General features: G+C 39.0%; 2 protein-coding genes across 5 annotated transcripts in view; one reads left to right on the top strand and one right to left on the bottom strand.

The window, feature by feature from the left end:
• LOC306870527 (nuclear pore complex protein Nup214-like) overlaps positions 1–13,522 on the top strand; it is a 39,654-nt gene extending 26,132 nt beyond the window's left edge. For both annotated transcript variants that reach the window (XM_079417831.1, XM_079417832.1), the window contains exons 29-36: positions 422–1,981; positions 8,037–8,107; positions 8,583–8,733; positions 9,087–9,239; positions 9,898–10,069; positions 11,968–12,119; positions 13,221–13,254; positions 13,327–13,522. In XM_079417831.1, the coding sequence (XP_079273957.1) occupies positions 422–1,981; positions 8,037–8,107; positions 8,583–8,733; positions 9,087–9,239; positions 9,898–10,069; positions 11,968–12,119; positions 13,221–13,254; positions 13,327–13,363 (2,330 nt within the window). In that variant the 3' untranslated portion in view covers positions 13,364–13,522. The remainder of the gene's footprint in view (positions 1–421; positions 1,982–8,036; positions 8,108–8,582; positions 8,734–9,086; positions 9,240–9,897; positions 10,070–11,967; positions 12,120–13,220; positions 13,255–13,326) is intronic.
• Positions 13,523–15,611: 2,089 nt separating this feature from the next.
• On the bottom strand, positions 15,612–26,650 carry LOC306870528 (protein FAM78A-like). 3 transcript variants are annotated; one of them, XM_079417835.1, is made up of 5 exons: positions 25,893–26,647; positions 25,495–25,588; positions 25,082–25,433; positions 22,714–22,869; positions 15,612–18,625 (listed from the first exon to the last, which is right to left on the bottom strand). In XM_079417835.1, exon 5 carries the CDS (start codon positions 18,475–18,477, stop codon positions 18,100–18,102), a length of 378 nt encoding a protein of 125 aa, XP_079273961.1. In that variant the 5' UTR covers positions 18,478–18,625; positions 22,714–22,869; positions 25,082–25,433; positions 25,495–25,588; positions 25,893–26,647; the 3' UTR covers positions 15,612–18,099. The 3 variants fall into 3 exon arrangements, with proteins under 3 accessions (XP_079273961.1, XP_079273960.1, XP_079273959.1); XM_079417834.1 differs by lacking the exon at positions 22,714–22,869 and having other exon boundaries at positions 25,893–26,650; XM_079417833.1 differs by lacking the exons at positions 22,714–22,869; positions 25,893–26,647 and having other exon boundaries at positions 25,082–25,496.
• Between the last annotated feature and the right edge of the window lie 372 nt (positions 26,651–27,022).

Genomic DNA, 27,022 nt, shown 5'->3' with positions numbered 1-27,022 from the left:
GTACATCTATAATAAGTGTTTATATTCTGACTATTTAGACTGCGGAGTAGCCCAGTACCTGCGTGATTCGTCATAGACATAAACCGAGAGAAGTAGCTCCGGCCACAATGTTCTTCCGCAAGACGCACGCAGTTCTGTTTATTAACTGCTAGAGCGTCAAAAGTTACGGACTGCAGCTTTAATTGCTTATGTTAATCTTTGAATCCTCCGAATAATTTGAAATTGAATATTAAATTATTGAAAAAGTTATAAAATCCATTTAGCACAATTCCCCCAAATATCCCTCAAATTCAGTGCAGAATATGTGAGAGATTCTGCAGGTTCTGGACCTTCCAATGGCTTATTGGTCACATTGGCTCATTGGTATTGGGCTCTCTTAGTAAATTACTTTTCTTTCTTTTTTTCATACCTTTGCAAATAGCAAAGAGTTCTAGCCTACCAGGCAAGTTCTCTCTTGCAAGCGGCACGGGAGCAAAGATGACATTTGGTCCTGTGGTGTCTGAAGAGCCGTTTTCCTTCACTACAAAACTGTTATCTCCCGCACAGAGCGTGAGCTCCTCTACACCACCTCCTGAGCCATCTACACTCCCTCAAGCTCCCAAAGCCCAGGGCAATGCTGGAGAAACTCTTGGTTCCTTTTCTGGCTTAAGAGTGGGCCAAAGTGAGGAAGGAAAGGAAGCCCCCAAGACCAGCTTGAGTTTCACTTTTGGACAACCTGGAAATGGATCTACAGGATTTGCTTTCAGTTCTGCACAAATCAAGCCTACAGAAACTGGAAGTTCATCAGAATCAACAGGCACTGCAGCAGAGGCTCCAAAGACGACTACGGCACAAGGATTTGCCTCATCTACGTTCACCTTTAAACCACAGGAGGGAACTGTTCCCTCAAAGTCAAGTTTCACCTTTCCCTCAACATCTTCCTTTCCACCAGCTGCCACTTCTTTCGACAGTCTATTGCGAGCACCTCTATCAGAGACGCAAACTCTTCCAACAAAGTCTCTCCAGCCAGAAACGATGACTTCAACTGAGCCGGCTCCCTCTACTGATACTGAATCTAAAGAACCTCCAGCAGAACCCAGTACTAAACCACCAACCTTAAGTGCTCCATCAGCCGTACCAGTCACTGAAGCCGCTGCTCCCACCAAAACTGAGCCCATTACAACACCTTCCAACAAGCCCCTAACTCCTACAACTCTTGAGGTCTCTTCCACACCACCTCCATCAATTACCTCACCATCCGAGACACTGGCGCCTGTCTCCGAGCCTCCTGCAGCAGAGCCAGTCTCTGATCCTGCCCCTGAGACCACCAGCACTTCCACAACCACTCCTGTATCACAAGAGACACCAGCAACCACCCCATCCTCAGCTCCAGCGTCCGAGAAACCAGGCTCAATCTTCGCCCCACCTTCGGGTGGCACAGACAGTCTGACTGTAGGAGCCATGAATCTCACCAGTGTCGTCACTACAGCGGCCTCCTCTGCCCAATCTGCAGCTATCACCACCAGTGCAGCTCCAACCCCAGTCTTCGAACAACCCACTTCCGCCGCTCCGACCACCGCGTTTGGGTCTACCGTCTTTGGTGCCAATTCTACCACCTCTGGCTTTGGAAAGCCTGCCTTCGGACAGAGTGCCGGTGCAGGTTTCGGCCAGCCTGCGGCCTCTGGTTCTGCTAGTGGCTTCACATTTTGTCAGCCGGCATTTAGCACAAATTCTGGGTTTGGCCAGCCGGTGGCAGCCACCACCACGTCAGTTACAAACAGCGGAGAAGGACTGTTTGGATCCTCTGGCACAAACAGTGCCAGTTCCTTCTCTTTCGGAGCCAGCGCCACCAGCTCTACAGCAAGTACTGGCACTGGGCTCTTTGGCCAGAGCAGCGCACCTGTTTTTGGACAGTCCAGTTCAGGCTTTGGCCAGGGATCCATGTTTGGCAGCAACACCACCACAGCATCGTCCTCTGGATTCGGCTTTGGACAACAAACAGGTGGGTTTTTAGGAAGCACAACACTCATTATGGCCTGTTTCCACAAATTCCGACAGGGAAGAGTAGGATGTTGAAATTATACATTGTTTATTGGATAAGGCCCAGGGCTTGTTGCTAATTGAGAAGTTGCTGGATTGATCCCAGCCAGGGGTGTTGCTAGACCCTTTTTTACTGTGGTATGAACCCCAACGAAATACTACTGCTAAATCCTCGTCTTGCACCGTGTCCTAACTACACATGACACAACGCAAAATTTCTATTTTAGAAATGGTTTCCATTTCTGCGACATTGCGGCTGGAGCAACAACAAACAAACTATGATAATCTCAGGTACTGATTATGCGCTTTATTCAATGGTAAAAGTGTCTAAAGTGAGTTTGAATATCATTTTGCGTGACCTTTTATAGCCAAACTGAAAGCAATAACAGATAGCTTACCCCAGATCTTGAAAATAAATTAAAGATGTACGTTAAAACTGTGAACTCAATACGAAACAACAAGCATATTCCATGACAAAAATAGTATCAGTCACTCAGTATGTACATTTAATAATGTTAAAAAGGTTTAATATTTATAAATTGGATTATAAACTTATCCATTTCGGTGCGAGTGCAGTGCGCTTCCAGAGAGAGCCTACCCACCCAGGCTTTTGATTGGCTGTGATATTTGATTGATTGATTCTGTCATGTTGCGTTGTCGTGTCGTGTCTCCTCTGGTGTGGACAGCCAGAATGTTTGTTGCTGGAGTCTTGTCGCAACGTGTGTAGTCGGGACACTTTGTAATGGTGGAGATTACCATTTACCAATTTGAGTTGTTTTCCCTGTTAAAGGAGTCATCGGATGCCCATTTTCCACAAGTTGACATGATTCTTTAAGGTCTTAATGAAAAGTCTATAACATACTTTGGTTAAAAATTTCTCAATCGTAGTGTAAAAACACCCTCTTTCCCCTGTCAAAATCAGCTCTGTTTTCAGCAAGCTGTTTTTTTAGTCCATGTCGCTTTAAATGCTAATACTTCAGCTGCGAAACTGGCTAACAAGCACATTATTAGGAAAGGCGATTTGCAAAGATTCATAAAAAACCCTTAGACCCACTTCTGTAGATGAAGCTGGATCACGAATGATTCGTGTGAACATAGACGAATTTAGCCAGATTGGGGATCGGCGCATTCCCTTCAAAAACGAAAGTAACGTTAATCTTCTGCGTTTTCAACGGCTCAGACTCCGGAGTAAATGATGACTGCTATATTCATTATTACATCCATCAACAAAGCACCTCAATTGATTAATCGGAGACATCTTGTCTTCTGCACCGGAGTCGACACAATGGCGGACAGCTCTCAGCTCACTCAGGGCAGGTCTAAGGTAAGACGGCCTTGTCAATCAACTGCGCAGAACTACGTCATTCTGACAGGAATCTCAAAACAGCCTGATTTGAGAGGGGGTATTTTAAAATAGGAATTCCAAAAAAAAAAAAAAAACACTGGGTGGATTTTTATCATTATAGGATGGATGTGCACACACACTTCCAACACACATTTATGTTCAAACAACATGTAAAGTGAATTTTGAATCCGATGACCCCTTTAATATTTTAGAAATAATGTTGTGTGTTTTCTGACAGTTGTTTAGAAGCAGAACTATTTATTCAAATTAATGGCTATTGGTCAAAGTGGTTTGCAAAAAAAGTGTCAAATTTAGTTTGATTCAGTCAAACAGTTCATTGATGTACTGAAGCAGTAGCTCTTATTGTAACTGGATGCTTTATAAGGTAATATAATAAGTGCTAGATAAGGTTATATTTACAGTCCACTGTATGAAATAGAACTCGCAAATGTCTTTTATCATGTGTCAGCGATGAAGCAGCTCTTTATTGCATGTGCAGGTTGTGTACAAGCAACATTCTTTACTAAAGGTCAAGACAATTTATATCCATAAGAGTACTAATGAAAGGCTAGAAGCGCTTTAGGAGCGAGACATGAGCCTTCAGCAGATCAGTAATCTTATCCCCAGAGGGGATGCATCAGTTGTTAACCTGATAATGCCTTGATACTGTATGTAAGCTATGCAAGGAATCACAGGCAATGAAATAAGAACCACAGCTTGTGAATTGCTAAAAAAAAAAAAAAAAGCAAAACAAAAGAGCTCATTAAGCGTTTGAACAGTTCACAGTAAATTCTGCTCCATATGAACTCCTATCTGGGTCACTTATGGCGCTTTTCCACTGCATGGTACTGTTCAGTACGGCTCACTTTTGGGGGGTTTTCCACTGGGTACAATACCTGGTACTTTTTTTTTTTTGTACCACCTCGGCTGAGGTTCAAAGCGAGCCATACCGTTACCAAAACGTGACGTGTAAACTCTGTAGATCACTGATAGGCCGGAGAAAATTGAACTGCCTGCTTCAGTGAACTTGCGGCACGAGACACAACAGACCCGCTAGATTTAAATCAGCACAGTTAGCTGAAGGATAGAACACAACTGATTTGAATGAGCGCACCTTTCTTTTAACAACCAAAAATTGTCTGTTTCATTGTCAGTTGAGGAAGTACAGACTGTCCTCTCGTTGAAAGCCGAGGAGCGGATCCAGCGAGAGCGTGAAAGAGCGATGAGGAATGAAAACGTTTTTCAGGAGTCACGGCAGTAGAGGCGGCACAACTATAATGACACGTGAATAATCCGACCCACTCTAAAGCGGTACTAAACTGCAGTGGAAACGCAAACCGAACTGAGCCGTGCTGAGCTGAGTCGTACCACGCAGTGGAAAAGCACCATTATAATGTGCATTTGAAGACGCAACGTGCCAACATCTTCCCTAATTTGTAATGAAAATCAATTATATGGTCAGCAAAAGAAAAGCTTTAAGATCTCTCTTCAGTTTTTCACGAAAATGAAAGCCCAATGTTTTACTGTTTGAAAGTGAATAGTCATCCATAAATATTAGTGTTGTAATTTTATAGTTGATTTATAAATTAGTAATAATAATAATAATAATTTGTTAAAATACAATAGTAGTATTATTCAAAGTAATCCGTTTCCTTATTGTTTGTTTCATTTATTTGTATATTTTAAATAATTATATTAAAATGTATCCATGTTTATTTATTTATATTAATAGATATTTTTTTATTGTTATTATTACTATTATGTAATCATATTAAATGGTTTCTATAAATCCCCACCCCATGTGAATGACATGAGACAACTGAATTGAAAAAAATGAATGCAAACTACAGTAGTGGTCAAAATTATTAGAACACTTGGCATGTTTAAGAGGTTTCAGTTGTTTTTGTTGGATTGGCCATTACAATACCCATAAAACAAACTATTGCCGGATACCTGCGATGGAAGGAATCTGCTGGAACATTGAAACATTGATGGACTGGCCCCCTTAAAGTCCGGACGTCAACCCCATCGAGCAAAATTGGGGCGAGTTGGAAAATAAACTGGACCGATCTGTTTTACATTCAAAGGAAAGCCTTTGGATTGAGTTGCAGAAGGCATGGGACAACATTAGTGTTGACGTTCTCAGGAAATATATCGACACTATGCTAGAGAGATGTGCCAAAAAAATGGATAAAAACAGTACGACTCACTTCGTCTGATATTTGTTGTGCTCAGAGCAACCATCTGCATATTTCATGAATATTATGAAATGTTTTGGAAGCAAACAAATGTCAATATTTTCAGATCTGTCAGGTATTCTAATAATTTTGGACACCACTGTATATAGCAGGGGTTCTCAAAGTCTACATTCAAAGGTCCAAATCTGAATTTTCATCAGTGTCAAAGGTCCGGATCAATTGGTTATTACAAAACGTGTTTTTAATAAACATACATAACATATAACAAATAAACACTCATTTAAAAAAAAAAAAGGTTCCCTTTGCATTCAAAATACTTTAATAACAAGTGCAAAAGTGGCAAAACAATTAATTTAAGTATCAGCAGTAGAAGTCGACCTATAATGTTTTTTCTCTGGCCAATGCCGATATTTAGAAATCAGGGCAGCCTATGGCCGATATATGATGCTGATTTTTTGGGCCGATTTTCTCTTTTTTTTTCCCCTTTATATCAAAAGAGAGTTTGCGTAAATGGTTATTGCAGGGCACAAGATAGTAATAGTAGTAGTAGTAGCCTAATTCATAGTAATAATACATGGCTCAAAACTTAAGCACATTCTCAAAACAGTTCTGAAGCATGCTTTTTTGTTTATGTTTGCTGACAGACACCAGTGTTTCCCGCAGACTAGCAAATGCAAGTTGATTCTCTGCCAGCAGGCGGCGCTGTTGGAGCGTGATACAAAGCTGTTTCCCCGGTAACGACTGTAATCAAATAAGCGCTACTTTATCAGCCATTACAGGAAAGACCAAATGAAAATTGACATCAAAGCTTTTCTGAAGAAAACGGACGGTTCTTTTAAAAGATACATTCATATAAAAATACCCGCGCAGCATTTTATTTTTGAAACGCGCAGTGCTCAGTTTATTCAACGAAGTATAAGCCTTTTGGAAAATCTATTTGTAGCGGTCAGTTTTGATATTGTGACAAGCCGCCACAAATAAATGTATACACTGGGCACTGCTATAAGACAAATTGCCATAATATAAGTGATAGCAAAACAAAACAAAAAAATAAAAATATTAGCGGTGAAATGTCGCCCGATTATGTCAAACGTCATACGCTCACTGGATGTCATGATGACAACAAATGTCATGAAAGAAAAGTTTCAATATCTCGCCTGCAATTTCGGACCTTTTCCAAAAGACATAAAAAAAATAAGAATAAATAAACAAATGATTTACAAGTTTAACGTGCGTTTATCAAAGTAGGAAATATGATTAGTGTTCTTGAAATATGAAATAGAAGCGGGTCCGGATTCAATTCCCTCCGGGTCCGGATCCGGACCGGAGTCCGGACTTTGAGAAGCACTGGTATATAGGGTGAGAATTTTTTCCTAAAATCATGTTAAAAATCCTCAATAAATCCGCATTTTAAACCTGATAAGTAAAAACATTTGGGAGGTTGCTGAGTTTGCATCACTGAACTTTCCATGCTCAGAGCGGTTTGGTTATGATGGTGGAAAAGCAGCTAAATAGTAATTGTAGAAGACAGACTCTAGACGCATTAAACGTGTTGACATCTAGTGTGCGTGTTTACATGAGTAGTTGGGTGTTCATGAGGGTGTCAGGGCTGGGGATGTGATTGTCCAGCACTGGAGAATGTGCAACAGTCTCAGGCGTGTCCTTAGGCCAGGATTTCTCCCATTCCTGTGAATTCCACATCATAAGCAGCTGAGTCTCTCCCTTAGCTTCAGAGACGCTGTAGGATGCCCAGTTCACACCTGTTTATGCTCTGCTTATTTAGTCACGCTAAACTAAAGAATGCAAATTAATCAAATGCACATCTTCCTTGTTGCTTGCACAAAATTTGATACACGAATACAAAAAAAATAAAAATTATTCACAATGGTCTATGAACAAATCGCTGTACATTTGTTTAATTCTGCATTTGTTTGGGGATAGTAAGATACATATGCAGTGTTTATCATTTCATATATGATTGTACATTAATTTATTAATATTTGAGAGTGATCCTGCAGTGTAAACGCACATTGTTGTGATGTTTTGCATAATCAGTGACATTTGAGATCAGCTGCTGTTTATTTATTCATTTGTGCATTATTGAATCAGTCAGTCAGATAGAGGAGCATGTTGAAAGCCAATGCTTCAGTCCAAGTCTCAAAATCAAAGTAAATCAAATAGGATTGTCAATGCATGTATGCCACTTGATCCGCAAACACTCATCGTCCTTATTGCATGCATGCACTATTACCAAAAAAAATCTCTATTAGTGCAATTTACTGTACATTTATTTAATTCTGCATTTCGTTAAAAGGTATGTGGCTGTGGCTAGTAAGATGCATTTGCTACGTTTATCAAGTTCTTAGATAATTGTGCATGCATTTATTACTTTTGAGCCTGATTTCATCCAGTGCCAAAGAATAAGCACACAGCTTCATGTTTGATCTCTTAATAACTGTGTGTTTTTTGCTCAGTGTTTGGCAGCAACCCCTCCACCTCATCAGTGTTTGGACAGCAGGCCAGTGGAGCCGGTGTGTTTGGACAGGTACAGTCCTTATAAAACATCTTCATCTGCTAAAGCAGGCGGGTTGTTCAGCTGGACGCGTGTGTTTGAGTCTCAGGTGCAGTGATGGCGTTTCATCAGCATGCGGTGGAGGATGAAGCTGCGACGTACCAGATAAAAGTTTCAGAGTTTCTCTCTGCCGCAGGCTTCTGAAACAAGACGAGCTGTCAGTCTGCTGAAGGACTGCTTTGAGTCACCAGAATTACACATTGCTTCTATATTTCCATTTTAGTCAAATTTCAGGTTCAAATACCGCAGACTGGTTTTGCTATGGTCTAAAAATCCCTTAACTGAAACAATATTGTATTTAATGGTTTATTAACATTTGTGAATCAGATTAAAATATAATATAGTTGATTATGCTAAATATATAAATGTAGCTGATTATACTAATTGCAGGTTTTTGTGGTTGAAAATGTGAATCTCAAGAACGAATGTGATGTGATTTTGTGATCAGGCTCAGTCCGGCGGAAGTCTGTTCGGGTCGAGTACTGGAAACACTTCATCAGGATCAGGGTTTTTCAGTGGTCTTGGAGGAAAACCCAGTGAAGACGCTGCCAACAAAAACCCATTTGGAACAGGTGGATTCGGCCAACCCATTAATACAGGTGCGCATACGGATATTTACTCTTACCAGGGCTATTGTATTAACCTGAAACCAACAAAATATTTCAAATAAAATAAATGAACAAACTGAAATAAGAAAAAATCTTCTAGTTAATTTGTTTCAGCTAATTGTCAGGGCAGTTTTTTTTGTTTAACTTGATGTACTAAAATAGCTAAAACTGAAAAAAAAAAAAAAAATATGAAGACTAAAATTAAAGGAAAATATAGTAATAAAAAAATTCTAAATGTGAATTCTAGTATGTAAATGATGGGTCTGTGTTTTGCGCACCAGAGAGATTCTCATCTGTCTCATATGCATTAGTGCTGATGTTCTTGTGTGCTTTGTTTCTGGCAGGTCCATCTAACCTGTTTGGGAACAGCGGAGCGAAGGGCTTTAGTTTTGGCAGCAGTTCGTTTGGTGAACAGAAACCCAGCGGCTCATTTAGCTCTGGCACGGGGTCTGTAGCCGCACAGGGCTTCGGATCATTCTCTACACCCACCAAAGCAGGTCAATATCACACCACAGTCCACACAATGTGATGCAGTCTAACACACAAACGAGGAAGTGGACATTGTAATTAACTATTATTATTGTTTTTATCATTTTGAATATTTCATTTTTATAATTATGAAATTGTTTATTTTTATTTGATTTCTATTTAATTTCATTATTATTTTTTGTCATTTTGTTGTTGTTCTTTTATTTTAATTATTTAGAATTTAATTTTTATATATATTTTTTGTATTATTGTAATTATATTAACACAATAGCATTGATAAAGTTAAATAAATTATTTATTTAGTTTTATTAATGTTGTCTATTATTATTATTAATTTATTTTATAATTTTTTTAGTTTTTTTTTATTTTCTTTATTTACTGCTTTTTTTATTGTTGTTTTTAATTATTTATTGTTTTATTTTTATTACATTTTTTGATAATAAAGATTGGGTAGTAACAATTGTCTTTTACATTCAGCTAGAATCTTTTCTGAAACCAAACAAGCATTTACTTTAATGTCAGCGATCCAATCACTGAATTATTCAGCTGACTGTAATTTCAGAGCACTCAGTGAGCCACTCTTTCCTGAACAATGGCGGTGTGTGTCCTGTTCTCCTATCTGAATTGATGCTGATGTGTGTGTGCTTCTGCTCTGATGTTCTGCAGCTGGTTTCGGAAGTGCTCCAGTCTTCGGCAGTCCTCCATCTTTTGGTGGATCTCCAGCGTTCGGTGGGTCAGCAGGCTTTGGCTCCGCCCCTTCCTTCAACAGTCCGCTGGGCTCCTCCTCGGGGAAGGTGTTTGGTGAGGGAACCACAGCCGCCAATGTCGGAGGATTCGGGTGAGTCTCTGCTTCCTCGTCCGGCGCAATACAGTGATTTTAATGTGAATTTGTGTCAAATCAACACATTTTTCACCATGTTTTCAGGAGTAAAATGTTGTATAAATCAGTGTCAATTATATATGAACAAGCCTTCAGAATATAGAGAGTATGTCAGTTCTGCTGACGTGGAGAAACAAACTCACCACCTTTTAAAGATATAATCTACAGATTTCAATATTTTATGTGTATTTTGGGTGTTTTCTTTCCACTAGTCTGAAAGAAGACATGTTAGGAATACAAAATAGACTAGCTTCGCCCAGTGCACGTAAACACACTGGATGAAAGCGTGACAGTGCAGTGAAGCTGGAGCGTGCTTTACTCTGATGAATGGGATCAGAGACGCGTTTTGTTCATGTTAGACAGTAGAATAGATGAATGTATTTTGTTTCTCGAGTTGAAGTTGAAATCAGATGAAGTTGTCGAACGGTTTGTCGTGACATCTGTGTGCAGACGCTCAGAATGAAGGAAATTAAATGCTGGATTATTGTCATTTTGATCTCCAGCAGCGGCTCACATGAGCGTGTTTGTCTGAAATGATGCAGGATGTAGGTTATGCAGAGATTGTGTGTGTGTTGGAGATTACAGGCTGTGAGAGAGATCAGGAGTCTCCCGTCACAGATCAGCACAGGCTGCTGTATGTTCAGCTTCTAAACACCATTATGAATGTGTTATTGCATGGAGATAAAGTGAATCTTATACATGATTATATTTCTGCTAGACTAAAGTGGATATATGTGGTTTTGGCACCTTGTATAAAACACACACACACAAAATGACCATTTTCACAATATTGACTGACTCTCAATTCACTAAAGACAATGAAAACTGGAAATGTTTCTAATCTCTTGACAATAGCATATTTAGATTTTGTGAACAAACGTAGGGGTGCTCCAATTGATCGGCTACCGATCAGTATTGGCCAATAATCGCGTTGGGATGTTTGATCGGCTGTCTCTAAAAAGGCCGATCTCATAAACCCATCTAAAGCTGATGATGCGCTTTTGAGTGGTTTGGCATGACATGCAGCGGCACCGTCTCAGTCTCTGTCCAGCGCGGATTAAATAATTATAATGCTGAAGGTGAGGTGCAATTCATATTTCTTCATTAAAAAACTTCTAAAGTAATTTGAAACACAACACCGCACACACAACACAGCGCTCTGAAACAGCTGGTCAGTGACTGAAATAATGCAGCAAATGAACAGAAATAAAACCAAGAACAAAAAAACTGATCATGAGCAACAGATGCACTGAGTTTCTTACTAAACTAAAGAGGAAATAACCGTTTAAAGGGATAGTTCACCAAAAATGAAAATTGTCAATAATTACTCACCCTCATATCGTTTCAAACCCATAAGACCATCGTTCATCTTCAGACCACAAATTTAGATGTTTTGATGAAATCCGAGAGCTCTCTGACTGCGTATACATCAATGCAACTGATACGATCAAAGCCCAGAAAGCTAGTAAGGACATCATTAAAATAGTCCATAACCTTAATTTTATGAAGCCACAAGAATAATTTTTTTGCGCAAAGAAGAAAAAAAAAACTGTGTCAGTCTTTCCGTGTCTGTAATTAATAAGAGAATTTAAATTTTTGTGTGAACTAATCCTTTGATTCTGACACAACTACAGCTATATTTACACACACAGGGTTTTGTGCTAATAAAAGCATCTAGTAAATGAGTAAATCTGATTGGTGTTATGACTGATGAGGTCAGAGGTGTGGGTAATTTTAGTGATATGTGCTGTGATCTAATCCTGTGCCGTGCCACATAACTCCCCCAAATAAACCCACTGCCATCTGTCACATGTTCATGCTCTGACGCGACACGTGCTTGTGATTGTGTGTTTCAGGTTTGCGTCTCCTCAGAGTGCGCCGTCCTTTGGCTCTCTAGCAGGTTCAAACACAGCGCCGTCATTCGGCGGTCTGGCACAGCAGCAGCAGCAGCAGCCGCCGGGCTTCGGTGCTCAGAGCGGCGCTTTCTCCGGCTTCGGCTCGTCTGGAGGTAAGTTCACAGGCTCCAACCGCTGCTGATATAGAGCCGATAACGTGCTGCGTTCAGCTGGTTCAGTGTAATCACACCTGATTTCAGATTCTGCATTCATTCAAACGACACCAGATTTTGTAGCCAATTGTTTCTTTTCATGTAGGGCATGAGTCTCAGTCATCTACAAAACTAGACATCACAACATGATTTAGCATTTTACACACACAAGTTTGGCCAAAATTTTTACACCCTCATTAATTTAAAAATTAATTCAGACTGATTTTAACCAAACCAAAATCTCACTTCATTGTCAAATAATACTCATAATACTCATAATGAACCAATAAACTCGTTACCTAAACACACCAAGCAACCTTTTTGTTATTTTATTTATTATTTTGAATTATGTTCTTATATTCAGTTTTCCTTTTAATTTTAGTTTTAATTATTTTGTTTGGCACTTTAAGCTTAAGTTTTGTCAAACTTTTTTTCTTTTATCATTTTTTCAGATTATTTTTGAAGGCAACATTTCTAATTTTAGTTTTATTGATTTTTGTGCTTTTATCATTTTATTTTTTTCAATGTTTTATTTCAGTTAGTTGCCAAGACAATGTTTCTAATGTTTGTGCTTTTTGTAAATTTTGTGCTTTTGGATTCTTTTTATAGTTCTAATTAGAACTTTTTAATTTTTGTTTAGTAATTGTAATACTTCTGTAATTCTAATTTTGTGCTTTTTTTGTTTATTTTAGTACTTTAACAAACTTATTAATATTTTTTTATTATTATTATTTAGTTGTTAATGTAATTCATATTATAATCAGCTTTATTTCAAATAACGAAAAGCATTTTTAAGAGATATAATTCTTATTTTAGTTTGAGTTCCCAGTAACAGCACAGCAAGTTCAGTCGTGGCTCTGTTTCTCACAAGCTCTTATCTCTGCTGCGCTCTCATTCTCTGCATCTCCTGTGATATATCCGCTGCAGACAGACTCCAGTGCTGCTCACCGACTGTCACACGTTACCTAGTTACAGTGATAAACCCACTCCAGACCTCTTTACTGCTTCACCCGTCATTACTGATGAAGTCTGACTCTCTCATTGTGTCTTGTTTGTCTGTAGGTTTTGGAGGTTTTGGAAACACCAGCACCAACCAGTAAGTGTTGTGTCATTCACACACATCCGTCAGTGTTCTGCTCACACATTCACATCTGATGATGTGTTCCAGGCCGTCGCCTCAGACGTTCAGCAGTTGGAGGAGTTGATCGGTGGATGTCAGCTGATCTGATGTGATCTGCTGTTTTATAGTGTGCGCGCAAGATTGAATGAATTCTTAACGTGTGCTGATGTCCTCCTGTTTACGTTCAATTCAGTTTCTTCTGTTTTAACTGCACAATGAGAAATAAACACGTGCTGTCGACCATACGTCTCATTTCTGTTCTTTAATGTCACACTCTAAAATATATTTAAGCATAAATTTAACAAGCAATGTGAGATTGAAACAGAATGGATTTATTGATTGATAAAAATATAAACCTAGTAATTGTGTTTGTTGTAATGAATACAAATTGGACGCATTCGTTTTGTCATTGTCACGTGACATGCCAGCGTCAGCTGCGTTGTTTCACTGCCGTTCATAAATCCTCTCCCTCCATCAAATACACACTTCAGAATCTCACTAGATCATCCGGGGATTTTTACCTACTCTTTTATGAGTATCGATACTGTTTTGTTTTAATAGTACGTATGTCCGAATTCAATCTAAACCATGTTTAACTTCTTTGAATTCGAGTTTCAGCAGGTTCGCAAGACTCACAATAAAGTCACCTGAATTGAATTCATAATTGATCATATATATATATACTAAAGCTTGCATTTGAATTAATATCATTTAAAAATATAATATTATTTGTCCAAATATAATTGCTTATGTGTAAAGCATTATATACTTTAATATATAATTTATCAAATAAATATAATCAATAATTAGCAGCAGAAGCCTTGTGATTTGGTCTCAAAAATGCTTTCACAGTGAGCTTAAATATGTCCGTTTGCTCACAGCTGATTGGTCCAGTGTTGGTTAGCGGTGTAAGGTCAGAAAACACAGCTATCTTTTTGAACCTGAAAAACCAGAGTTTGCTGAAACTACACTCAAGTTTACTTAAAGGGTTAGTTCACCCAAAAATGAAAATGATCCTGTTATTTTCTCACCCTCAAGCCATCCTAGGTGTATATGACTTTCTCCTTTCAGACGAATGGGAGTTATATTAAAAATTGTCCTGGCTCTTCTAAGCTCTATCATTGCAGTCAGGGGGTGTTTCTGTTACACAGTCCAAAACACGTAAAATAAAGCGCACAAATCCATAAAAAAAACAAAAAACGTGCCTCCTGCCACAGGCCACAGGCCTCCTGTTGCAAATCAATGCGTTTTGTCAGAAAAATATCCATATTTCAAACGTAATAAATACATCTCTCTCACTTCATCTAATTGTCATAAGCATAAGAAGGTGACTAATTTTCATTTTTGGGTGAACTAACCCTTTAAGTAGCCTTTAAAACCGGCTTCCACTGATCCCATTCTTTCTTTGTTTTGTTGCTGAGGTTGATCTCGTTGACCTTTGACCCTGCACTACATCAATATGCGTTGACCAGCATAGTCTTCTAGTTCCTCAGCTATTAGAGGAGGCTTTGTTTTCCCACATGAGCGTCTGGCGTCTGTATGTATTATTATCGTATAGATTATGTGTTTATGGAATGGGACAGGTGCAGGAGAGACACGTGTAAATATAGCAGTGAATGCAGACAAATGCGCCTGCAGCTCTTTGAGCGTCTGCTTCTTCATTCACTGTCTAGTTTGTATTTTCATCTTGTTTGCAGATGATCAGAGTTTGGTGTCTAGAGATCAATCCTATCGTGCCACTGGAGTGTCTGCGTCTGGGATTGAGTCATTATCAATGTTGAAAACAGCTGTGCTGCTGATTATTTTGGAGGTAACCGTGATACATTTTATTTTTCAGGATTCACAGATTAATAGAGAGTTCAATAGAACAGCATTTATTTGAAATAGAAATATTTTATAACATTATAAATGTCTTAACTGACACTTTTAGTCAATTTATTGCTTCCTTGATGAATGATTTATTTTTTTCAAAATTGAACAAACTCCAAAAATAAATACTATTGCACAACAGGATTATTTACCATCATTAATCTCTGGATTTGTATAACAAGAACAATGTGGGTTTTTCAATACAAATAAAACCTGATAACAGGGTTGAACTGAGCTTGATGGAACTAATAATAAAATACCGTACTAAATCTGTAATAATTTTCTCTCATTCGTCTGTGTTTTTTGCGTTTGGTTGTCCACGTCCTTATTAATCCTGCAGCTCTTGTGTCTCTCACTAGTTTCATCAGAGTATTAATATTTGATCTATAAGCACATAAAAGATGCAAAACAAACCAAATGCAGCGATGCCACATTCACACTGAATCAAAGACAAGACACTGTGCTGAGTCTCACAGTTTTATTATATTCTTCATGAAAAATTCTTTGAACGTTTTGTTCTCACAATGTGCATCTTCACAGTTTGAAATGTTTCCCACTTCTGTTTTTCAAGTATTATTGTCAAGCTATAAAACGGCCCAAAATGCCATCGTTCCTTCTGAAAAGAGAAAACAAAAGCGAGTCTGACGCCACACACACACACACACATTTGTTTTTGTGAAAAGTGGGGACATCCCATAGGTGTAATGGTTTTTATACTGTACAGACTGTATGTGCTATTGCCCTACACCTAAACTTAGCCCTCACAGGAGACTGTGCATTTCTACTTTCCCTCCAAAAAACTCACTTTGAATGTTTTTAAGCGTTTTGAAAAGTGGGGACATGGGGCAATATCCTCATAAGTCACATTCACCTTGTAATACCTATGTCATTGTGTCATTATAAAAATTGATGTCGTCATTTGTCACAAAAACGTGCGCGCACACACACACACACACACATACTCTCACTCACTCACACACACACACTCACACTTTTAAGTATAAACATGTGCTGCTAATGGAGCTGAAGGGATTCTGTGTTACTATTTCATATCCAAAACTAAATGATTGGTGGATTTATTGTCTGTCAGATGTCATACCGTGTCACATACAGTGTTCCAAGCCAAACAGCAGGACTCATGTGAGAATGAGGAGTCTTGACATAAACATGAACATTTAATAGTGAATGTATTTGATCTGATGACGAATAAAACTGCTGGAAGTACAAACATCAGAAATCTGAACTAAAATTATTTAGTCATGTTTTGTATAAGTGTCCAAACACACACACACACACACACACCTGCAGACTCACGTCATGTGAACGGATCAACCACACGAGTAACTCGAGCATCCAAAAGCGACTGATGAAATGAAACACTCATGACAAGTCTCTGGACTGATTGTACGAGGATCCGTCCGGCGCTGAAGAAGATGGACGTAAAGCTCAATGTCTGTCGTGGCATTGGATCCATGTGTGCATATAAATACTGGTCAGCGTTTGACTACAGCTGGACTGAATCACACCACCAACGCTCATCTGTCCATCAACACAATCACATCTCAGTGTAATAAGGCCTTCAATGGGTCAATAACACGTGGCATCAGGAAGCGCTGAAGTGTGTTTTCTCTTGAATTGCAGAATGGATCAAAATTGTGCTTAATTGTCATTTTCATGAATATCAAGCAAATTCGCCCTCAAATTTTCAACACAGCAATGCAAAAAATATATTATAAAAACGCTTAAGTATTTACACACTACTGGTCAAAAGTTTGGAATATACTACGATTTTCAGCGGTTTTGAAAGAAGTCTCTTCTGCTCAACAAGGCTGCATTTATTTGAAAAATACAGTAAAAACAGTGAAATATTATTACAATTTAGAACAGCTGTTTTCTATGGGAATATGTGTTAACTTAAAATGTAATTTATTACATTGCTGTGCTGCCAAATATTTGTGTGGAAACTGTGATACATTTTATTTTTCAGGAAAGTTCAGAAGAACAGCATTTATTTGAAATAGAAATCTTTTATAACATTGTCATTTGTGAACAGTTTAATCATTTTTACTGAATAAAAGTATTCATTTCTTTCTTTTTGATGGTAGTGTATCACCTATTTCAATTTAAAAAGTATTTTACTCTATTTTCACACAGAAAACTCATTTGAATTTTTTACTGTATTTGTGATCAAATAAATGCAGCCTTGGTGAACAGAAGAGTTTTCTTTCAGAAACATTTAAAAATCGGAATTATTTCCAACTTTTGAGGTACATTATGGTCATGTCTGTAGTACTGCCATGAAATTAATGTCTAGTTCTTGTGCAGAATTGTGGCCTGGACACGAGTTTCTCAGCACATTAATTCGGGAACGGCACATTTCTCCCTTCAGCTTCTGCTGATGGTGTTTGATTTGAGGAGCAGATCGATTTGAGAGCAGATGCAGCTTTCAGTGCTCCTGTCGCAGCACACGCATCTCATTCAAACACCAGGAGAACGGATCGTTTGTGTATTCGCTCTATCGATTGGCCACGACGTCTTGACACTGACTGACACAGCAAACTCACATGTAGTAGAAAAGATATATTTTTGGACTCTCGGCTCTTGTAAAACACACTGGAAGCGGCTGGTCGACAGAAAACTAAAACACTGAAGCTCCTGCTGAAAACACTGAATGCATAATGACTGTGTCCTCGTTTGGTTGGGCGCGCGGCGGTCATCGCAGTCCCATTAGACCACGACTAACTGGGACACATCCAGCGCAAATCTACGGACAGGTAGGACGCACGAGGTTTACTGCATTGCACTCGGTTTAAGGCGAAACGTTTGCAGTGAAAGCAATGTAAACTTAAGGCAGCGTGAATCGACGCTCTTTCCGTCTGTCTGAGACGCAATATTCCCATTTTGTCTTTTTGCAGCCGCAGTTAGCACAGTGATTCCCAACCAGTTTTGGTCTCAGTGTTTGGGAGGGATGACCACCACCGGCTCGCCCGTCCGCGGCCGCCACATCAGCACCTGAGCATCGTTGGCGTTGGGTTTGACCATGGCGTTGGGCGGGATGGCTTCATTCTTTCCGTGCACCTGCGGCTGCTCCTGCGCGATGGGCTCACACAGCCTGGCTCTCTGTCCCAGCGGCTTGTCGGGATCCACCTCAATGTGCAGATGCATGCGCCAGCGAACCGTCTGCAGCACCAGGATCTCGCCCGACACCTGGTTGATGGCCACCAGCCAGGTGGTGAAGCTCTGGTCCCTCCAGATGCTGCTGAGCATGGGTACATTGCTGTCGCTCACCGGGACGCCCCACGTCACACTGGGGTAGAAGTTGTCATTCATGCTGACGGTGAACTTGGTGTCCTTCTTGGTGGGACCCACGATGGTGCAGGTCTCGGTGGTGTTGCCGTACCAGGGGTAGTTGACGCCGTCCGAGTCGCTGATGGCTTGGATTTTTCCATCTCGGAGATCCGGCAGCTCCCAGCTGGACCTGTGGGAGACACCGGAGGATGAGAGCGTGAAAACGCGAGGGACTCGAGTCGAATGAAGCGTGCTGACTCTAGAGAAACCAGAACACTGGCTGCCAAAGACGAGATGCTTTTTTTTCCAGCACTTAGAGGAAGTTAAACATAGAACGGGAATGTGATTCTGAGCGTCCAACAAAAGAGACCTTTGATAAAGAACAAACACACGCATCTCTCTCTGCTCCAGCGACCACCAGCATCATCATCTGACTCACACAGCACATCTCTGCCCTCGTGAAAATGAAGTGCACTTCACTGTATTGAATGTGCACTTGTAGTGTACTTCAAATCGTAAAGCTATATTTGTACAAATCTGTATTTGCATTTAGTATATAATAATGAAATAAAAGACCACTTAAAGAAAGGCACTTTCATGACTGTTTCTTAACACACTTAAGCACACTTTTAAAAAATATACATTATAATAATGGCAAATTAAAAGTTTTAAAGTATATTTTAAACATAGTTGTTTTAGTGTCGAGATCAAATTAGATAGTTTTAGTAATTTTGATGTTTTTAAATGTCTATATACAGTAGTTTTTCATTTATATTTCAGTTATTTTATCACATCAATTTAAACTAAATGAAACATTTTTTATAATTTATTTCAGTTAGCAATTTTTTTATGGGTTTAGTTGTAATTAACTATGTAATTCAACTAGTGTTTTAACTATAGTTTGTTAGTTAATATTAAATTTAATATAATGTAAACAGGTAACACTTTATTTTTGTGTCCTTGTTATACACCTTATTGTACTTACGATAGTGATAATAGTAATCCATAACCCTAATCTTAATTATATAGTAAATATATGTTGTTAATTAATATTACTCGATGCTTAATTGTATCCAACTTTTTTCCTATGCCACATGACGCTTTGCGCGAATTATGGGAGTAACTTCCATTAAACTGTAAACAATCAGTAAAAGGTTCAATTTATAACACAATATAATAAGCATTTTCAAAAACTGTAAACCGTGAGGTGACATTATTATACTCACCCTTCAACTATCGATCATTAAATGGAAATTTAAAAGTCTAAAAGCATTAACAAATTACAAATTAATTAAAAATACCATGAATAACCCCTAAAGCTTGATTATTTCCGCAGCCTTATTACAGAATACGGACATGTTAAATATCATTTTAATAATATGTATCTGATTTGAAATTATTTGTTTCAGTCATTTTGAGTGGAATGTCCCCAAACAACCAAGTGCTTCTCGTAATCCAAAATGCGGTAAACTCACTAGGAAAAAGGTAGATAATCACACTGTAACAATGAGACCTTAAAATAAAGGTAACCTTTAAATGCACTAAATTGCAGCTTCATCAGAATCAGAATCAGAATCAGAATGAGCTTTATTGGCCAAGTATGTTTACACATACAAGGAATTTGTTGTAGTGACAGAAGCTCCACAGAGCAACAGAAAGACAGCAACAGGACAGGACACAGATAATAAAGGAATAATATACAAATAACCAAATAGGCAAAGCAGCAAAAACACAATATATAATATAGACATTACAATATCATTACAAATGTGTAATTACAAAATATATTTACATACATGACATACTTGTTTCAATAAAATGGCATTAAAGTATGTTTTAGGTTATCATAAATGTTTGTTAGTACATCCGCAGTAGTTTTACCATATTTCAAAGACCATATGTTTTCAGCGCTGCGCTAATTAGCCTACTCTTCAACAGCGATGTTATTGAGCTAGCGCAAAAATGACTGAAGTTCAAAGACAATTCTAAAGATGGCTGCACGCTTGTTGCATAAGATCTACAGAAGTAATTATGAAATTACATATAAAGCTATACTTAAGTCCTACTTCAGTGGGTCAAAAAGCACTCTAAAGTTCAGCTAATTTCATTTTATTTTAAACTATAACACATTTTCAATTAATTGCAGTTAACAGGCAGTTAAGTGCCTGAATACAATACATTCAATTAGCACTTAAGTGTATTATTTTGTAAGTACTCTTTTTAAAAGTGTGCTTTTTTCACAAGGGTATAGTTAGTATATAATTAGTTCACCTAAAAAAGAAAGTTCTGTCATCATTTGTTCCAAGGCTGTAATGTGGCTGTTTGGATGAGATTTGACTTCAGTAATAATATTAATGTGCATGTGTTCCACACACAAAGCATGATATGATGTGTCATGTGAACTACATTTATGATCTTCAGTGTTTATTGGGCAGTTTTTGAACTCAGCAGAATTCATGCTTTGTGTAAATGAGCAGCGTGAACATTCCGCTAAACATCTTCTTTCGTATTTTACAAACGAGTGACAGTCACACGTATCTAAAGTTTCATGGAGGTGAACTGATGATCACAGATGTCTGATTGGTGTGATCTGTGGCTTTAAGCAGTGAAGGCCGCTCTCAATGACCTTCACCGTACAGCAGAATCAGCACAGACACGGGTGATGGCGGGACAAACTGCAGAGTTACCGGCCTATCGATTCCCTGATGCAGGAAAACCGTGACCTTTCTCCCAGAACTCACGCATCAGCAGCAGAGCATCATGGGAAAGAGCCACATGACATGAACACACGAGGGGCTTTGATTATCATCAGGGGAATAAGAATAGAAACCCTTCGAGTGTGAGTGAGTGAGTGAGTGTGTTTATGCTGTATTCACCCAAATGCCCTCATGAAAAACTGCTCAATATTCTTATTAAATAATGTTTAATGTGATGGTTGGGTTTTTGGGAAGGTTTATTGTGTTTACATGTCCGCAAAAACTTTAATATAATGAATATAATAACCAGCATACTCAGCTTACACTGATTGATACATTTATTTGGCGTGTAAAGCTTTTATGTTTCATTGGAATATCAGTCAATTTGCATGTTTTCAAGCATCAGCATTTCATTTAATGGCTTGTATAGATCAAAACGTATCAATAAACCGTTTTTCTCAGTATATGAAACTCAAACTTACTATGATGGGTTAAAATGATGTATTTAATAATCATACATAACTGTTGGTATTTTGCACGGCCGTATAAGTACGTTAGATGTAGGCAAATTGATCTCTGACATGTCAACTGATGTTCTCTGGAACGAAACAACGCACTTCAATGCCAATGGAAAGAACCACCGTTGAGTAACACACGGTTTCCATCTCAAACCACCATCAGTTCAGCTCAACGCATGACAGGAAACATCTCAAACGATACAAACTTGTCAGTTCACCACTGAAAATCAACCATTTGATACAGGCAAAAACACTCTTTTTCACTGGTCGATTTTAAGGCTATTTTCCGTCCATATCATGTCTTCTTTCAGGCTAGTCGGAAAAAAAACATCCAAAATACAGAAGTCTTTATTTTATTTCACTTTATCTCTTTACATAATTCAGCATCAATCCATATCTTTAAGGAGTTTTTTCACTAACATACACCACTTTATAACTTTATTGAGGGGTTTGTTCATACTATATCATTCACGCTGATTTATACAAGATTTTACTCCTAAACACATGGTGAAAATTTCTGTGTTTTCTGTCTGTTGATAGTATTTTCTGATTTATTGAGTGATAAAAAGATCAATTATGAAGATTTATGTTTTGGAAATTATGCAAATTTGTGCATATTTCATTAGATAACGCCTCATTTACATATGTAAGCATAACATTTCAGAATACCTATATTACAAAACAATTGTCTTAATGCACTGTGATTAATCAACTAGGGAAAATATAGTGAGATCTATTAATTAACATTTTACACTATTTACCTGGTCTGTCTTGCCTTAAATGTACACTTTACTCAGGCCTTAATGTAAAACAATAATCTGGAATGAAAGCTTAAAGTGGTCATGGGATGCAAAATTCACTTTTCAAGTTATTTGAACATAAATGTGTGTTGGACGTGTGTGTACACATCCATCCTATAATGATAAAAATCCACACAGTGGTTTATTTAAAATCCCTATTTTAAAATGCCCTCTCTCAAATCAGGCTGTTCTGAGGTTCCTGTCAGAATGACGTAGTTCTGAACAGACCGCTCCCACGATAGTTGATTGACAAGGCCGCCTTACCTTAGACGCGCTCTGAGTGAGCTGAGAGCTGTCCGCCATTGTGTCGACTCCGGTGCAGGAGAAGACAAGATGTCTCCGATTAAGCGATTGAAGTGTTTAGTTGTTGAATGTAGTAATGAATATAGCAGTCATCATTTACTCCCGACATCTGAGCCGCTGAAGACGCAGAAGATTAACGTTACTTTCATTTTGAAGTGAATGAGCCGATCCTGATCTGCCTAAAAGTGTCTATGTTCGCGCAAAACAATCGTGATCCAGCTTTATTTACAGAAGATGTGAGTATAATGGTTTTTATGAATCTTTGCAAACTGCCTTTCCTAATAATGTGCTAATCAGTACAGTACATCAGATCAGTGATCAGTACATCAGTGCAATTTAGTATGCTATATAGACATATATACCTAGATGCCTCATTATCGACTGTTTCTATGGGCCGCGATACGTAAGCCATCCCCCATTTTTGGAACGGTCTCCGAATCTTTGAGCACATTGACTGTGTGTGTCTGTGTCTGCAACAGCAACAGCAACAGCGTCAACGTATCTGGAGCGGTCGAATAGGGAATCTACACATATCTATGGTCTGCTCGTCATTCCACGGAAGAGAGGGGCGGAGTCAGCAGAGCTCACTAGGATTTAAAGCAACATGGACTACACCAGCGTGCTGAAAACAGAGCTGATTTTGACAGGTTTAAAAGGGTGTTCTTTACTCTACCATTGAGAAATTTTAACCAAAGTATGTTATAGACTTTTCATTAAGACCATAAAGAATCATATCAACTTGTATAGAATGGGCATCCGATGACCCCTTTAATGTTGCCGGCATTCATATAATCATGCGATATGAGCAGAACAGACACACTTCAGACGGTGAAGAGATAATTTGATTAAAAAAATACTATATATAAAAGTGTTTTCTTGTTTCCTGAGTGTTCGACAGGACCGGCGTTATCAGACAAGAACAGCAGCTGAAATATCAGTCGAGAGCATTACCACACAATTCTGTGAGCGTGCTTGAATCTAAAGATCCTTCTGATGGACTCGGGTTCACCGAAATGTCCTAAACTGGTGTAGAAACAATTTGTGCTCAGAAATTGCTAGTAAATTTCACAAATAATTACCAAAATTTTGAAGTATAAAGACTGGAATGGTATTTTCCTGTACATTTAGCTACTCCGCTACCCTTTGTTTTTTGTACAAGAGCAAAAAAAGAGCTGTACAAGAGCATTTTTTACATTGCAACAGCTGGAAAACTGCAGAGCAAACTGTCCCAATGCTGTGATATCTGCAATAAATGTGTGCATGTCACTTTACTGTCTGCAGTAAACGCTACTTTCAAATACTTTCTTGCAGTTGTAAGTAAAATGCAAAGACCTGTTATAAAGGATATGATGTCATCGACTTCAAAGGAAGTGGAACTAGTGATTAAAAAATTAAGTATTAATGTTGAAAGGCTGCTTTCACAAGTTTAATCATTCCGTCATTTATTTTAAATGCATGATCATTTCTGTGCTCTTGTTTCCAGGAATATGCGGAGGCTGAGCATGTGCAGTCTCCAGATATCTCAAGACACCGAAGGGTTTATTTTTTGTTTCATACAGGAAATAGGGCAAAGTGTAGTCTCTTGAACAGGAAGTAGGACAAGTGAAACCTCAAACGGTATGCAGGCTATGCAATGTCACCTCACGCACATACATGATCAAATGATCACGCTTTACACTGCACACGGTCAAAGCCACGAGTTTAAGATGATCCTACATGCACATGTGTCTGATTGTCACATTGGTTTGACTCTAACATTTAAATATTGAGACTTTTGATTGTGTTCTACATATTTGAGCTTCTCAAATGATGTTCATCTAAACAGGAGCAATTTGCACAAGAGCATGTGCAATACACAAATAATGCTGAATATCTGAAGACAGGACGCTATCTGACTGTATAATCATCGTTATTATCGTTTCTGGTTACACTGTCCTTGTTACAGTGAAATTATATAATTAAAAACTGAAGTACACTTTATGCACGATACACTTAGGGTTTGGTTTAGGGTTAGTTGCATGTCATTATGCATTATTCACTGTTGTTACTATAGTATGTGCATGTAACATGTGTAACATTAACAATATTTTCTGTAATTTCTCTTAATAAAACATTTACCATGTCAAACAAAGCTTCAGCTAAAAGTTGCTACAGCTGTTGTTTCTACAGTACACTTGTAGTAAACTGTTATTATCCCTATTTCTGTCATTAAAAACAGAAATGCAACAAATGCAGTACAATAGGCATCACATAAATTCATGTCACGTTGAGCTGTAAAAGGCAGAAGGTGTGATGTGATGGCTTTGTGTTGTGTGTCAGATATACTTACATCCCTTTGGATCCGTATTTGTTGTAAAACTCCATGTGGTTGCACGCCTGGATCCAGCCGACCGTCCAGCTCTCTTTACCGGCCACCGGCGGCACCAGGACCCTGGCGGACGCGCGGAAATGCGGCGTGCGGTAGCGCAGTACCACGCCGGAGGACTCGTCGATGCTGGTGGGGTTCGAGTCGATGGAGGAGTTCACCTCCAGAACCACGATGCTGTCCCGGAAACTCTTGGGTTTGCATCTGATGCTCTGAATACAGCCCATCACAAGCAGCACGAGCGGCCAGCAGAACATCAACCCTCAGAAGAACGCGCACTACACACTGTGTCCCTCAGAAGAACGCACACTACACACTGTGTCCCTCAGAAGAACGCGCACTACACACTGTGTCCCTCAGAAGAACGCACACTACACACTGTGTCCCTCAGAAGAACGCACACTACACACTGTGTCCCTCAGAAGAACGCGCACTACACACTGTGTCCCTCAGAAGAATGCACACCAGACGCTGTGTCCCTCAGAAGAACGCACACTACACACTGTGTCCCTCAGAAGAACGCGCACTACACACTGTGTCCCTCAGAAGAACGCACACTACACACTGTGTCCCTCAGAAGAACGCACACTACACACTGTGTCCCTCAGAAGAACGCACACTACACACTGTGTCCCTCAGAAGAACGCACACTACACACTGTGTCCCTCAGAAGAACGCACACTACACACTGTGTCCCTCAGAAGAATGCACACCAGACGCTGTGTCCCTCAGAAGAACGCACACTACACACTGTGTCCCTCAGAAGAACGCACACTACACACTGTGTCCCTCAGAAGAACGCACACTACACACTGTGTCCCTCAGAAGAACGCACACTACACACTGTGTCCCTCAGAAGAACGCGCACCAGACGCTGTCCCTCAGAAAACACTAAACGACGCGTCGAGGTGTGGCGTTAGGACTAGAAAAGCGTTTTTTATTGACAAAAGCATCACTTTATTTTGTTGAACAATAAAATAAAAAAATAAAAACAACGTTCGTCAACTTTCCCTCATTGACGGACCGTTATAACGCGCACACATAACGTTCTCCAGTCATCGTCAAACGGGCATTTCCGCGTCATAACTCTCACAAAATTGCTTTTAGATTAAAATAAATAGGTTAAATCCATCCGCTCAGAATACTGCTGGCATTTTGTACGCAAAAAAAAAAAAAAAAAAAAAAGACTAATTATCTTCAACTACAAGCGCGCAAAATAGCTATAGACGGTTTGGGTATCAAAAGTAACGCTGGAAAAGTGTTTTTGTTTTTGCAGTGAATAATTACATTCCGTGAGTTTGTCCTTGAGGTTCAGTTTGGAGGAAGCTCACTTTCTTTCCGTCTCAGCATCAGGTGAACTTCATCAGCCCGCACGAATAAACATGAGAGGTGAATAAATCAGTCCGGCTGTCACGAACACACATGTTGTGATGAACAGCCCATCATTGCGCGTCTCTCTTCATCAGTTATAATCCATCCTCATCCTCGCGCCGCTGCTGCGCTCAGCCTCCGTCCCGCAGCGCTGTGCGCGTCACCGCATCAGCTGCAGCTGCTCTACTGCGAGCGCTCGTGGCGTCACTTCCGCTCCCCAGCGCGCGCATTATGGGGCGTGTAGTTCTGAAACGATGTGATATATATCCAGTGTTGGGAAGGTTACTTTGGAAATGTAATAGGTTGAATAAAGATTATAATAATTTATTTTAAAGCCACCACAATATCAGACTTTAGCACCTCTTTTTACTTTGAGATCGTTTTGAGGTTAAATACAGATTTAAAATCGTAACACGATACAATTTAATAGCTATGAAATCAAATATTTGCATATCCAGATGAAAAACAAGTGCACTTCCATAATGTGCTCTATTTTCACGCACTAATTTTGTACTTAATATACTAAAAATGATT

This window comes from Barbus barbus, assembly GCF_936440315.1.
Source record: "Barbus barbus genome assembly, chromosome: 5".
Classification (NCBI taxonomy): Eukaryota; Metazoa; Chordata; class Actinopteri; order Cypriniformes; family Cyprinidae; genus Barbus; species Barbus barbus.
This window is presented reverse-complemented; position numbering and strand designations above follow the sequence as displayed.